The 16,205-nt window shown below is 35.1% G+C and overlaps 2 protein-coding genes across 5 annotated transcripts in view; one reads left to right on the top strand and one right to left on the bottom strand.

Annotated features, from left to right (window-relative positions):
- The window catches only part of RB1 (RB transcriptional corepressor 1), a 131,313-nt gene that overhangs the window by 31,875 nt on the left and 83,233 nt on the right, over window positions 1–16,205 (bottom strand). The gene's annotated exons all lie outside the window — the stretch shown is intronic.
- LPAR6 (lysophosphatidic acid receptor 6) lies at window positions 12,393–14,304 on the top strand. The gene has a single exon (XM_068526556.1). It carries the CDS (start codon window positions 13,079–13,081, stop codon window positions 14,111–14,113), a length of 1,035 nt encoding a protein of 344 aa, XP_068382657.1. The 5' UTR covers window positions 12,393–13,078; the 3' UTR covers window positions 14,114–14,304.

Here is a 16,205-nt window from a genome sequence, read left to right on the forward strand (position 1 = left end):
GTCAGCAAGTAATATGGATAGAAAAAGTTATAAGTCTACTCTACATGATCTTTCATATTAACATACATCCAAAGCAAATGTGAACTTCTCCAGAGAGTAAAGGACTTAAAGGCTATCAGGTCAAGGTGTTCCTAAAAGAGATTCTGATTATCCAAGTACGTAAGAGTTCTCCAGTGCTAGTAGAAAAATTAACAATAGGGGAAGTGGAAGACAGGAATTGCTATTGTTTTCTGGGTATTTTAAGAAATATTATTGGCCTTACATTACAGGAAATGTTTTTGTACCATCCTAAGCCAAATCATTATAAGACCATTCTACCTTGCAAAAGGAAACTAGAATACAAAACATAAAATTTTGGGCAGGCCTTGACTTTTCTGACAGTTCTTTCCCATTCAACTTCACTACTTCTTTAATATTGATATTTCTCAGGATCCTTTTGCCAATATATATGCTGGCTGAGCCACTATCATGGCTTTAGTTACATCTCTACTTATTCCTAAATCTACCTTTCTGACTAAAACTATTCTTGCAAATTCCAGATCCAGTATTTCCAACTAGATACCTTGGATCTCTACACGTATATGTGGCAAACATCTCAAATATTAACAAGTTCAAACATTAACATGAACTTATTATCCTCATCACCAATCAGCTATGACTCCTTCAATATCCTCTTTGGTTAACTGTTATCAATCACCTAATCACCCACAGTACAAATCTTAGAATTACCCTCAGTTCCATCCAGGCACCTAACCTTTTGATTCATGCTTTTACTTTTAACATATTTATGCCTTTATATTTAAAACTGGTTTCTTGTAGATAGCATAGAGTTGGGTCTTCCTTTTTTATCCACTCAGACAATCTCTGCCTTTTAATTGGGGTTTAGGCTATTTACCTTTAATGTAGTTATTGACATGGTTACTTTAAATCCTACATCTATTTGTTCCATCTGTTCTTTATTCCCTTTTGATGAAGGTGCAAAAGCAAATCAATGGAAAAAGAATGAACCTTGACCTAAATCTCAAACCTTGTACAAAAATAAATTGGAAATGGATCATGGACTTAAATATTAAATGTGCAGCTATAAAACTTTTAAAACATAGGGGAAAATCTTGGGGATCTAGAGTCCTTAGACTTGACACCAAAAGCATGATCCATAAAATAAAAAACTGATAAACAGGAGTTCATCAAAATTTAAAACTTTTGCCATGAGAAAGACATGTGAAAAGGATGAAAAAAGAAGCTAGAGACTAGGAGAAATTATTTACAAGCCACATATCCAACAAAAGACTAGTATCTAGAACATATAAAGAACTCTCAAAACTCAATGGTAAAAAACCCACAAACAATCCAATTAGAAAATGGGCAAAGACATGAAGAGACATTTCACCAGAGAGGAAATACAGATCACAAGTAAACAGAAGAAGATATTCAATACCATTAGCCATCATCCTGATGGGCAATGTAAATTATAACCTCAATGAACTATCCTCACATGATCAGAATGGCTAAAAGAAAAAATAGTGGCAATCCCAAACAATGGCAAGGATGCAGAGAAACTGGATCACCCATATATTGCTGATGGGAATTCAAAATGGTACAACCACTCTGGAAAATATCTGGCAGTCTCACAAAATAAAACACAATAACCACATGACTCTGCAATTGCACTCTTTGGGCACTTATCCCAGAATAATGAAAACTCATGCTTATATAAAACCTGTACACAAATGTTTATGGCAGCTTTACTTGTGATAGTCAAAAATATTCTTCAATATGTGTATGGTTAAAGAAACTGTAGTACATTCGTACAATGAAATATTAGTCAGCAATAAAAAGGTATGAACTATTGATACATGCAGTATCTTAAATCTCCAGAGAATTTGGCTGAGTGAGAAGAAAGATAATCCTATCTGATTTCATTTATATAATATTTTGAAATAACAAAATTTTAGAAATAAAGGGCAGAATAATAGTGGCCAGGGGTTAGGACACGCATAGTGGGGCTGGAGAGATGTGACTGTATTTCCTTCTATGATGCAACTGTTCAGTATCTTGTCTATGATGGTGGTTATGTGAATCTGCACACTGTCCCCAGGTCAGGCTGCAGGTGTCTCTTAGTTGAGGGCATTATGCTAAGTAAAATAAGTCAGACAAAGATAGAGTTGGCCTTCCATATTGTGGGAGGTGGAACCTATGGATATAAACGGCTGATTGGGCTATGCCATTTTATATAAGGGACTTGAGCATCCACGGATTTTAGTATCTGCAGGGACCCTGGAGCCAATCCCCTGCAGACACCAAGGGACAACCTCACTTATATGTGGGTTAAAAAAAAAGAAAACGAGCTTGTAGACACAGAGAATAGATTGAGGGTTGCCAGAGGCAGGGGGCGGAGGGTGGGCAAAAAGGGTGAAGGGGGTCAAAAAGTACAAACTTCTAGTTATAAAATAAATAAGTCATGGATGTAAGATACAGCACGGTGACTACAGTTAATAACACCGTAGTGCATATCTGAAAGTTGCTAAAAGATTAAAAATGTTCTCATCACAAGAAAAAAAATTATAATTATGTGTGGTGATGAACGTTAATCAGATTTATTGTGGTGACCATTTCACAATATATACAAATACTGAATCATTATGTTGTACACCCAAAACTAATATAATGTTATATGTCAATTGTATCTCAATTTAAAAAGTTTTTTAGTCTGGAAAATTATAAACAGCTGATTTATTACAGTAGTAGAGTTATATTATCTTTTTACTGCTAATTTTATTCTATTTCTCTTATTATTGCTCTTTAAGAGCCTTAATAATATCTCTCCTACAATATAAATAAACAATTTATTCCTAAAAAAAAATTTAAAAAACAAAGCTCATGGAATGATGTCACATGTGCTTAGAAAGTAATGGAGTTGAGTCAGAGAAAACTGGTCATGGTTCCAGGTACGAGTAGGGCTGGATAATGGTCATATGTCAGAAAATGAGAGTAAGGCCAGGAGTTGGCTCTGTGAAGGACAGACATGGTGACAACAATCTGAAGGTAGGCCCAAACTTAGGATACCATGTTATCAAGGAGAAAAGACAAGTGGGATAGAACTACCTTTAAGGTCCTAGATGTCCATTCAACCAGATGTAGGATAGATAATTAACAGAAGTAAAGAAAGCTGACCTAGTTGTGTCTACTTCAAAATAAAACCAAAAAAACCCACAACAAACAAAAAAACAAACGTACAATGTAAAAGCTGTGAGTCAAGTTTATTCAGTGTCTTACTGACGACTATAGCCCAGGAGATAACCCCTCAGTTGTGTGAAACTGTTCTGAAGAGGTAAGGGGAGAGGTCAGTATATATGTGATTTTGGCGAAGGTGGTACTTGCAACCAAGCACACATTTTGGTAGAAGGTTGCTGCTAGTCATGAGGAGCACATATCTTAGTTAATGGTTTCAGTGCTTTTCTAAGTATGGAAAGATGCAAGAATCCAGGTTCATAAAAAATTTCCCCTGAAAATATCTAACTATCTGAAGGACTGTTCTGCCAGTTTTCCCAGAGCACAGAGTGCCTCATTCTGCCCTGAACTCCTTTCGGGGGGTGCTAAAGGTCAACAACTACAGTGGCCAAGGACTTAATTCTTGTAGAACCTGGTGGCGAGTGACATTTTTTAACTGGCAGTTGTATCAACAAGTTAATATAGGCTGTCAGATGTCACTGCTATTGGGAAACTGAACTCAGCAGAAGAAAATTCAGTCCCTTGAGGTAATAGGGTACTAGCCAAAACATCAAGAGAAAAAGACAAACCTAATAATTGCACAGGGACACAGAAGTCAGGGTGGGATCTGACTTGAAATGCAGCTATTGACCTGGGGCTCCTTTTAATTTACGATAGTAAGTTTCCTAGAAGTATTCAGCTTGAAGAACACTGTCAAGTAGCCAAAACCAAACCAAAACAAAACTCCCAGTTTATGATGTGTCATGCAAAACAAAAATCAGAAACCGACATGCGGAATTTTATCAAATTGAAATACTATTTAGAGATTTCCAATTGCCATGAAAATCTTGGGGACATGAACCTGGTGAGTGAAGTGATGGAAGATGAGGCTGGAAATACAGATTGAGAGGAGCCTTTTATAAGACTGTTTAACAGTTAAAGGTTAATTCTCTGAGATACCCACATGATTTATTCCTTCACTTCTTTCAAGTCTTTCTTCAAGTGTCCCCTTATCAACAGGCCCTTCCTAGAACTCCCTATATAGAATACCTCCTTTTTCCTCCTGAATGTATTTTTCTTCAGAGAACTTATCACTATACGGCCAACTGTATAACTGCTTGTTTATTGATTGCCTCTCTCTCCAAAATAAAATATAAGCTCAGGAATTCTGTTTCATTTGCTGCTATACATCTATCACCTAGAAGAGCACTTGGCACACAGCTGGCACTCAGTAAATATTTGCTCTTGAATAAACAAATAAATATCGGCATACCAAAGATAAAGATAACATAAGCAGGAAAAATAACTTAAATGTGCTTATCCTATTTACCTATCCATTTAACCAGGACAACAAGCCAGCACAATTTCTTTTTTTTTTTTTTTGGTCAGCCTGAAACAGTCCACTTCTGTTTAGCTAAAAACAAGAACAACAAAAGGCTTGGCTTTAAAGGGGGCCCTTTTGTAGAGTCAGTCCTTCCGGGCTTTGTTTGTAACCTTTCTGAGGCAGCACTGGTAACATCTGGCATTGATAGGAAATCCTCAAAATTTCCAAGAGTGTGAAATCAGTTGATTAAAATGAACACACTGGCAAAACCAATAAAAAGAAGTGATCATGGAAATTTTGTTCTGGGAATGGATTACTAGTGGCTTAGAATCTTACTGATTAATTCTTCCATATGCCTTTGGGTATTAATATCTGTTAAAGAGTCAATCTTCTTCTCTGAATTCTGGCTGGGTTAAAAGCAAAACATCTACAAAAATGCTTAAACTCAGATGTGTTTCTGCTTTTAAATGTATTTGCAATAGTGTTCACGGAACTAGATCTTAAAAATCTGTCACTTGTTAAAAAAAAAAAAAAAGGAAAAAAAGAAATTGAATCAAATGTATATATTCACTCCTCTTCTAGGAATTTAGAGTGAAACTAGTTATGAGGTATCCTTGAGAGAATTGAGGAGACAGTCACTCAAATCATCTTCTGTGTTTAAGGTTGAGAAAGACATGACTATACTAGTGGGACTATACCGACATTATTACCAGGCACAGCTCTAGTCTTTAAGACTTGAAACTGGAAACTTTTATTCAACTTTAAAGGCTAGCCTTCTCTAGACATCATCTGCTCTGAAGACCTTTTAATTGACTTGGTTGACTCTCATCTCCATGCTGTACAAACATATATTGTTAGCTGTACTGCAATTATTTCTTTGTTTTTTAACCCTAACTGACTGCATGAATATGTCTTAAAAGTGAGACATTTTAACTAAGTACTGTGGGAGTACAGAAAAGGAACTGATGAGATTGAAAGGTCTCCACAGAAAAATGGGATAAGATTTTAAGAGGGGCAGATGAAGGAATGGGGAGCAGGAAGAGACAGGAAAAAAGGAGGAAGGAACAACTCAAGTGCTGACAGTGATAAACATGCTTACTCAAGTTTTAAGTCTTAAACCACATTCCTTCTTCTCTTAATTTCCTTTATCTCTTTGTTTGAACCTGCTACAACCATCATTCCCGTGCACTTTTACTTTGCTATAAACCATTATCCATTACCTTTTAAATCTTTCTTCTACTCCTACCGAACCCTACAAGCTGATTCAATGCTTTGAACTTGGGCAGATGACTCATGCTCCAGTAAAGAGTAACATAAAGTGTTAAGTGTTTGCAGTAATGACAGAAAGGTAAATCATTTTCAAACGGTATCAGTATAGTAATACTAAGTTTGTCTAGAATTTAATAAATTTTCCTGTTAGGCTAAAAGATCTTTTTATATAAAATAAACATATTCTATCAAGATAAATTATAAATATTTTCTCAAGCTGAGAAAGTTTTGTTTCTAAATCTAAACAGAAAATTTATCATTAACAGGCTTCAGAAAAATCCAAAATGAGAAAACTGTTTTCATAGGTATAAATTTGAGATGGAAAAAGGCCCTGAAGAAACACTTCTCATCAAGGCAAACATTTGCTGCATTCAAAATGAATAAAATAAATTTAGAATATTTTTCTTACATTTAAAAATTTCACTGTTCCACACTTTCTTTTAAACTTGAACATATTTATTTCACATACTTTCTCATCCAATTTTTTTGCGTATCTCATATTCTCAACGTTATTTTAGGTACAACTCCAATTATAGCCATCAAAACTTTTAATGAGAGAATACTTTAAGTTTTGAACAATTCCTCTTTGATTGATTTTATAGTAAAAGAACATAGTATCTTGTTTGTGTTTTGGAAAAGAAAGGTCTTTTAGAGAAGAATGCTATAGAAATATAAAGGAAGGGCTTTTTTTTAATGTTTAATCTTGACACCATGATAAAATATTAACAAAGTTCTTCTTATACAATGAGCCTCCTGGCTTAAGCAAAGAATAATTCTTGTACATATACAAACTGGTTTCAAAACTAGAAATCCTTAAACATAAAGAATGAAAAATGACTTCTTGATTTGTTATACCTAAGAGTGAAAAAACCCAACCTAAAAGCTTAAGCATTCAAAGAACTGGAATCAGATATACAAACAGGAAAGCACCTTTGAACAGTCCAACTCCCTCACTGTACAGCCAAGAGGCTAGAACCCTAGAAAGGTCAAGTGAATGCATATTAAGCTTCTCTGATTCTCTGCTTCTGCTCTTAACACAACACTTTCTTACTTTCCTATTTAAAATAAAAATAGAAGACTTCCCTGGTGGCGCAGTGGTTAAGAATCCGTCTGCCAATGCAGGGGACACGGGTTCAAGCCCTGGTCCGGGAAGATCCCACATGCTACGGAGCAACTAAGCCCGTGCGCCACAACTACTGAGCCTGCACTCTAGAGCCCGTGAGCCACAACTACTGAGCATGCATGCCACAACTACTGAAGCCTGTGTGCCTACAGGCCATGCTCCACAACAAGAGAAGCCACTGCAATGAGAAGCCCGAGCACGAAGAGTAACCCCCGCTCGCCGCAACTAGAGAAAGACCACGCGTAGCAACGAAGACCCAACGCAGCCAAATATAAATAAATAAAATAAATAAAAAAGAAAAAGTAAAAAGGACAGAATAACCAAATAAATAAATTAATTAATAAATACACATTAACATTTAATTGCCTACATACACACATCTTAACTTCATTTATAAAGAATCTGCATTAGCAACTAATAGTTTGAGACTCCTTTTAAGCTATCCATAGAAAAAAACTTTCAAAATGTTTCAGATTTCCAGATACCTCAGTGGAATAGCCTACAGGATTTGCTAATCCTTCATTTCTTTAGACTGTGGTTTCTTACCTGTTCTTAGTCATAATCTTGTTTGAGAATCTAATCAAAGCCATAAGACCTGTCCCCAGGAGAATGTATACAACAGGGGTTTCAGCAATTTTAAGGTCATCAGGTGAGATCCTTTGCACTATATTGTCAAATTTGCTTCAGCATAAACCAAACTACCACAAATATTTGGACTATTTTAATCTTCCAACAAATAATACATTTTCCCAGAACCACAATTTGACATTGGGTGCTTTTCCTAAATTGAGGGCCAACAAGAAATGGCACACGTTCTACCATTAGAACACAATCTGCTGTGGTTCATGTGTAAAGAAAGATTCACAATATATTTCTGAGATAAAGCAAAGCAAAGTTTTTCCCTTGACACCCTGGAACATTTTCTTTCATTAAATGAAAACTACATAATCTACTATATTTTCCTTTTCTGCCTTGTGTCAAATGCAGCAGCTCCCCTCAGCCTAGATTTTTCTGCCCTTCTCACACTGCTCCTCCCACCCTTCTCTTTCCCATGTTGTACTGACTTTTATTCTTCTACTAATGTGTTAATGAATTTGTGTTTTAAGATTTTTATTTATTGCTTTTTGCAAACATTTATTACATTCAAAATGAATAAGTTTTAGGATAATGGATATGACTAATATTTAGAATAATTTTCCTCACATTTCTCACATTTAAAAACTTTAACTGTTCCACACTGACTTTCTTTTTAAACTTCTTAAATGCAGGTATAATTTCTATAAAATTAAAATCTTAAATATTTAGTTCCATCAGTTTGGATAGTTTTAAAATTATAATCTGCTTTAAATCCTTTTTGGAAGCAAGAAAGGTATAAATCAATGAATAGTTGATTCATTCATGACTTGATCTGTGTCTGTCTGGCAGGGGAAACTGGTGGGACTAGAAGTAAGACAAGATAAGACACCATAACAACTATATAGATAAGAGCGACAGGGTTAGTCTAAAAAGATAGCAGAGAGAATAAAAAAGGGACAAGATAAAACTGGTATTACTATCAAGGCTAGAAATAACCAATATGAAAAAGAATAGAAAGGAAGAATGGCTGAGGAGCCCACTTTACACATTATTTGTTTATAACGGGTGTTCAGCAAAGCCTATTTTGTTTTGTTTTGTTTTTATGGATGCAAAATTGCCCATGTTTTATTTATTTTTTTTAACATCTTTATTGGAATATAATTGCTTTACAATGGTGTGTTAGTTTCTGCTTTATATCCAAGTGAATCAGCCATACGTATACATATATCCCCATATCCCCTCCCTCTTGCGTCTCCTTCCCACCCCTCTAGGTGGTCACAAAGCACCGAGCTGATCTCCCTGTGCTATGCGGCTGTTTCCCACTAGCTATCTATTTTACATTTGGTAGTGTATATACGTCCATACCACTCTCTCACTTTGTCCCAGCTTACCCTTCCCACTCCCCATGTCCTCAAGTCCATTCTCTACGCCTGCATCTTTATTCCTGTCCTGCCCCTAGGTTCTTCAGAACCACTTTTTTTTTTTTTTTAGATTCCATATATATGTGTTAGCATACAGTATATGTGTTTCTCTTTCTGACTTACTTCACTCTGTATGGCAAACCAAAGCCTATTTTCAATCAGGTATGAAAAAGTCAGATTTCTTGCCTTCTCAAAGCCACAGTTGTAGCAGAACTTTAGATAAGAACTCAGAAGTTACTCAAATCCTTAAACTTATAATAGTTAACAGTTTTTTTTACACACAAAATTTTTTACACACAAAAATTAGTTATACAACTAAAACACAACTATACCATTACTATAGTGATGAATAAAACATGTACTTTACAGGCTAGCTGGTTATTGACCTGGCTTCTTGATGTAATAAAAATCTGCAAAGTGATGAGTTATATAATGAGACTCATTAAATTTCAAATCAGCTGTAGTTATTTCACCCCCTAAAAAAACTCATTCAAGAAACCAACTGATTCCCAGACTTAACTTTTAGAAGTATACAAATCTCACACTAAACTGGTTTGGCCTCTATCAAATACAAAAGCAACTATTAAATATCCTTGAGTCCTTGGATTCATTTAACTCCCTTTTGTAAGTAGTTACTCTACGATTCTCAAATCTTAACCTAAGGAATTTTAAAGGTATCTAATTTCACTTTGGCTCTGTAATTAGAAGTCAAATTAAATGTCTTGAAAAATCTAGCATTCAGGGCTTCCCTGGTGGCGCAGTGGTTGAGAGTCTGCCTGCCAGTGCAGGGGACACAGGTTCGAGCCCTCGTCTGGGAAGATCCCACATGCCACGGAGCAACTAGGCCCATGAGCCACAATTGCTGAGCCTGTGCGTCTGGAGCCTGTGCTCCGCAACAAGAGAGGCCACAATAGTGAGAGGCCCGCGCACCGCGATGAAGAGTGGCCCCCGCTCGCCGCAACTGGAGAAAGCCCTAGCACAGAAACGAAGACCCAACACAGCAATCAATCAATCAATCAATCAATCAATCAATCAAATCTAGCATTCAATGATCTTCTTCCGTTAAAACAGATAGCCCTTCTGCTATTGCTCTTCCTCAGTAGAAACAACTCTCAATAAAATTCCAGTTTATCAGTATAATTCATGCCTCAGCAAACATGTGAGTATCCACTAAGGGTCAAGCATTGTGTAAAACTGGAAATACAAACATATACTAATATACTGATAATAACAAAAAGTTTAATTCAATGAACAGTGATCTATCTATTTTTAAGCACCAGTAACTCAAACATGAAAAAACTACAAATGAACAGTTAAGTGAGTATTAAGTCAAGTGAATGACATCATCAATATGTGGAAGAATATTCCAATGTAGAATTAGTACGTTTTATGGGACAATGCCATATTCAAAATGAAGGTAAAAGTAAACAAAGTCAGGGCATATAACTGCTTAAATTTCAGTATTTAATGATGACTAGAGAAGAGATTATCAATCTGAAAGTCGATTACTGAGAAACTATAACAGAAATTTTTCTCCGTGAGAACACAAGCTCATTAACCACTCTCATCATTACTGTTCACACTAGGTTTCCACCTGTCTTCTTATATCAACACACACTACCTCTTTTCCATACCAACGTGATACAAAGAAATTCAGCCCTTTAAGGTTTTAAGTTTATTGGTTGTAAGTAACACTCATATTTTTTTGTGTCACTTGATTATAGGTAAATTTCCTAGTCAAAACAACAGAAATAGATTATAATTCAGGGGGGATTCATCAACAAACAACAAAAGTTGCTAAGCATGAGAGTGAAGCCCAAATTAAAAAGGTACAAAATCAGCACAAAACACTTTACTGAAAAATATTAGTTTTAAATTAGCTAAGTAATTTATGAAAGAAAAATAAATTGCTCTTAAATTCTCAAATTTCCTTAATTGATATCCGAAAGTAAGGGCTTCAGCCCAAATGAAACCAAACTAGAAAATAATAACAGTAAACCACAACTGGATATAGCCTTTTCTGAAAAATGGTAATTTAAAACAAAAGAAACATGTATGTGTCCACAGGTTGTGACATCCTCAATTCCTGAGGAAATAACATCTACATTCAACTACCCCTTTCCCACACATACTTTCTTCTGATTTCTTTGGGCTTTAAAAAATGAGTATACTTTAAATATATAGAAAGAAACCACTCACAGGAGCTTTTAAATGAAAACAAAATCTGACCCATATTCCAATACATAGTTAATGTCATATTAAGAGGGGTAAAGGGAGGGCTGGAGGGAATTAAAATTCCAAACCTAAAACTTAGCCAAGTAGTATAACTTTTATTTTCCAAAATTTATTTCAATGAATTTAGGGAAAAAAATTTTTTGTTTAAAAAGACACAATTTTGTTCTGTAAGATTAATACCACACCAAACACAAACATTTTAAAATTTATTCTTTGATCCGCCTGCCAATGCAGGAGACATGGGTTCAAGCCCTGGCCCGGGAAGATCCCACATGCCGCGGAGCAACTAAGCCCATGCGCCACAACCACTGAGTCTGTGCTCTAGAGCCCGCGAGCCACAACTACTGAGCGCATGCGCCACAACTACTGAAGCCCGCACGCCTAGAGCCCGTGCTCCGCAACAAGAGAAGCCACCGCAATGAGAAGCACGCGCACCATGATGAAGAGTAGCCCCCAACTCGCCGCAACTAGAGAAAGCCTGCGCACAGCAATGAAGACCCAACGCAGCCAAAAATAAATAAATAAATAAATTTATAAAAAAATAAAATAAAATTTATTCTTTGGTGGGAGTGATTTAAAAAATTGGAAGTGCTATAAAATATTAATTTAATTTTATAGGAAAGAGGTAAGAATGTGAGAAAATTGTTTATCAAAAAGTAAAGAGGTCCAGGATTGGAGCCACTCACAATGATGGGAATTAAATTAAATCTTGAGGAGCAATTATGGAAAACAGAAGCCAAGAGTGGCAAAACTTGGTCTCTCAACTGAAATCCTTTTTATAACTAAAGATTCAATTTCTCTCTTTTACAGTCAGTAAACAGATTTTTTAAATGTCATATTAAGATATCACTAACAATTTCAGTTTATAAATACACATACACATTTTAGTTCCAAAAAAAAGTCATATCCCAAACACAAAAGCAATCACATACTGATTTTTGTCCTCCCTCAATTACTACTACCAAAAAGAAAGAAAGAATAAAAAGAAAAAAAAAAAAAAGAAAAGAAAGAAAACTCCCTGAGAGGTGGCCAACATTCCAGAGGCATTTCTGCATAAAAAGAGGTAATGGGCAGACTGCTCAGCTAAACAGTCAGTGGCCCTTTGCAAGCCTCCTAGGTGTATTCCCAGCAGACACGTTATCAGATTAAAGGAACTGCAAACAAACTGGGCTGAAACCTTTCTTTGTCCAAGTCCAGCCTCTTCTTCCTGTGATGTCATATTACAAATCTAGCACGGCTTTCTTTTTCTCTTCAGAGAAAGCCCATCTCACAATACAGCTGGTAACCGAGGAAAAGGCCTCGATTCGGCAAGAGCTAACACGCTTAGGAATTTATTTCGGAACCTCTGAAAGACTCCTCTGCTTACCACCATCTGGGATCCACTGCAGGAATACGGAAGAGGAAAACTTCATTTCGAAGGAGCAAGAAGTAAACGAGACCGAACTGGGAATGTTTAAGTCTCTGAAACTTTGCGTTGAAAAGCAAAATAAGATTGCTCACTTTAGCTTAAACATTCTGGAGCATAAAGAAACTTTCATTTTGGAATATTCATCTTAACAACTGAAACAGAAGTTTACCAGACGAGTAGTTTTCTTCCATCTCAGAACACAGCTTTTATTTAAAATTTATAATCCAATGGGTTGGCTTCACTGACTGCGTTTTTTAAACGTAGCCCTGGAATCACGGATTTTCTGGAGATTTGAAAATGAAAATATTTTCTTATTGAAGAACCAAGTGGAAACTTTACAGCAACAACTTTCATGTCTCTTTTGGAGGAAAAAGAAATATCTATAAAATCACGCAAAGATCCAAAGGATTTGCAAATACATTGGAGGTTATAAAGGGGTCACAATCTGAATACCAAAGGAGACTGCAGCTGACCAAAGGACTTCAACACTGTAAACTGGACGTGCCTTTATAATGGTAAGCAATAACAGCTCCCACTGCGTCTATGATGACTCCTTTAAGTACACTTTGTACGGGTGCATGTTTAGTATGGTGTTTGTGCTTGGGTTAATATCCAACTGTGTTGCCATATACATTTTCATCTGCACTCTCAAAGTGCGAAATGAAACAACAACATATATGATTAACTTGGCAATGTCAGACTTGCTTTTCGTTTTTACTTTACCCTTCAGGATATTTTACTTTGCAACACGGAATTGGCCATTTGGAGATTTACTTTGTAAAATTTCAGTGATGCTGTTTTATACCAACATGTACGGAAGCATTCTGTTCTTAACCTGTATTAGTGCCGACCGATTTCTGGCAATCGTCTACCCGTTTAAGTCAAAGACTCTAAGAACCAAACGAAATGCAAAAATCGTTTGCATTGCTGTATGGTTAACTGTGATGGGAGGAAGTGCACCAGCAGTTTTTTTTCAGTCTACCCACTCTCAGGGTAACAATACCTCAGAAGCCTGCTTTGAAAATTTCCCAGAAGCCACATGGAAAACATATCTCTCAAGGATTGTAATTTTCATCGAAATAGTGGGATTTTTTATTCCTCTAATTTTAAACGTAACTTGTTCTAGTATGGTGCTAAGAACTTTAAATAAACCTCTTACATTAAGTAGAAGCAAAATAAACAAAACTAAGGTTTTAAGAATGATTTTTGTACATTTGGTCATATTCTGTTTCTGTTTCGTGCCTTACAACATCAACCTTATTTTATATTCTCTTATGAGAACACAGACGTTTGTTAATTGCTCAGCAGCAACAGCGGTAAGGACCATGTACCCAATCACTCTCTGCATTGCTGTTTTAAACTGTTGCTTTGACCCTATAGTTTACTACTTCACGTCAGACACGATTCAGAATTCAATAAAAATGAAAAACTGGTCTACCAGGAGAAGCGACTCCAGATTCTCTGAAGTTCAAGGCACAGAGAACTTTATTCAACATAACCTACAGACCTTAAAAAATAAGATATTTGACAACGAATCTACAATATAAGCTGCCTTCAATAAAACCACCGGGACTTCACTGGGACAGAACCTCCAAGTTCCTTCAACTGTGAAAAGTGTTTTCTTGGACAACTATTTCTCCACCTCTGAAAGAAAATAAACATGTGGACATTTTAAAGTTTTTAGTTTTAAAAAAATGTATTCGATGTGTTAAGCATTAAAATGTATTCTACTCTTGTATATACTCCATTTTATGTTTCTGAGCCATTTTGACTTATACCTTCCTCTTCATTAAAAAAAAAAAAAAAATCCCTAAAGTTGTTCAAACTCTAAAAGTAACTATGATGTAAGTCATGTGGTGACCATCTGTATGGTCTTTGAATGTCTTAGTAATTTTATACTGGATAATTAACAAATATTAAAAGTTTCATTTAAGTGTTTAATACTTTTATTCAGTATATATCTAATTTTGATTTCAATCTGAATTGAATCTACTAATCATGTTTCTTAAACTATAACAACATAAATGAGAAAGAGTAATTTGAAATATTCAATAAGCGTTTTTACAGTATTTTTCAAAAAACAGTAAAGAATGTAGTGTCCTGTAGAATGACATACTGACACTATTTGAGGCTCTCAAGCAGTCACACTTAGAGATAATATTTAGGATTTTGTCTTTGTATGTATGCAATTCGTAAAAAGCAGATGCTATCCACACAGTATAGTATGTTTTAAAATTACTCTTTTGATCCATTTTCTGCATTTAACAGCAGCCAATTTAAAAATGATATATGCCACAAAAACTGAGAAGGAGGAAACTAACAAAATGTTATTTTGCTAAGTAAATTAAAAAAAAAAAACTATTACAGGTACACTTTAAAGGTATATTTATGTCACAATAAATAACTTGTATTTTAAGTATTTTAGATCAGAGAAGCAACCTAGATAGTGAGCTATAATACCTGGCACTTAGAAAGTGATCAATATATATCTTTTGACCACTGAAGCCACTGAATAGCTGAATATATTATTTCAAGTAGGCAAAATGTTACTGTATGTCAAAATAATCTATGAAGTAAGGACATAGTTCCTTCCATAAAAAGAAGCAAAACTGCAGGGCCAAATAACTAAGTACAATTACATTTTCACTTCACTAAACATAAAAAAGGTATTGCTTTGAGCTATAATTTAGATATAAAGCGCCAATTACACTGAAACTTTTTCATTTTCCAACACATTTTTTCCAAATTCAAGCAGTTTTCCAAAGTTAGCTAAAAAAATATTCTTTTTACTTGAGAAGAAAGACATAATTAAATTTAGCATTCAACATATCTGATTTTTACATTTTCAATCTTTCAAGTCCTGAATACAACTTTGGACAAACACTCTTTGTTTTAAAGATTTAAATTTGATTTTTGCTGTTCTCTGGATTTGAGCTGCAATGACTTCAAATAAATTATAGTAAGTAAGTAAGCTAAATAAGCAAACCTGTTTTCAAAAAAATAACAGTGGGGAATTTTCTTTAGAGAGCTATAACTTCCTTTAGATAAACCTAAAGCAAAATAAATCCTTAAAAAAAAAAAAAAACTAGTGAAGAAATTAAGCATAGTTCTTTATATCCCAAGAGAAGTATATATGTTGTAAACATGTTTTCTTCAATTGATGCTGAAGTGCCTTTATTTGATATTCTTCAGAAAAAACAAATACATTAAGCACTCTAAACATATATTTTTGAGTTGGAAAGCAACTAACAACTTAACGATATGGAAGAAAGGGGCAGTGAGTTTGTAACAGATTTCTCAGAACTTTCCTCGGCTTAAATATCTGTAAGCAAGATCTCAAAGCATGGATGCTATTTTTAAAATACAAGCAAAATAGTCATCAGATAGTTGTTATTACTGTGCTCACTGGAGAAATTTTTGTTGCCCACTTGTCAACAGGAAGATGAGTCAAAAGTTTTATAAGATTCTTCACAAAGTAATACATAACAGATAAATATTAGTTTTCTCATCCAGAACTTTAAATCCTGGGTAAATCTTAACTACAGGGACAGAAAGGGTACTAACGTTATTTTCCTCTGTTAGCACTGCACTTTAAAATAAATTATACATTTAGAAGGTTTTCTCTTTCCCCTTTACCCA

This window comes from Eschrichtius robustus, chromosome 18 (genome assembly GCF_028021215.1).
Source record: "Eschrichtius robustus isolate mEscRob2 chromosome 18, mEscRob2.pri, whole genome shotgun sequence".
Taxonomy (NCBI): domain Eukaryota; kingdom Metazoa; phylum Chordata; class Mammalia; order Artiodactyla; family Eschrichtiidae; genus Eschrichtius; species Eschrichtius robustus.

Excerpts from the sequence above, each read along its gene's own strand:
- LPAR6 (XM_068526556.1), top strand. The coding sequence starts at position 13,079 with ATGGTAAGCAATAACAGCTCCCACTGCGTCTATGATGACTCCTTTAAG.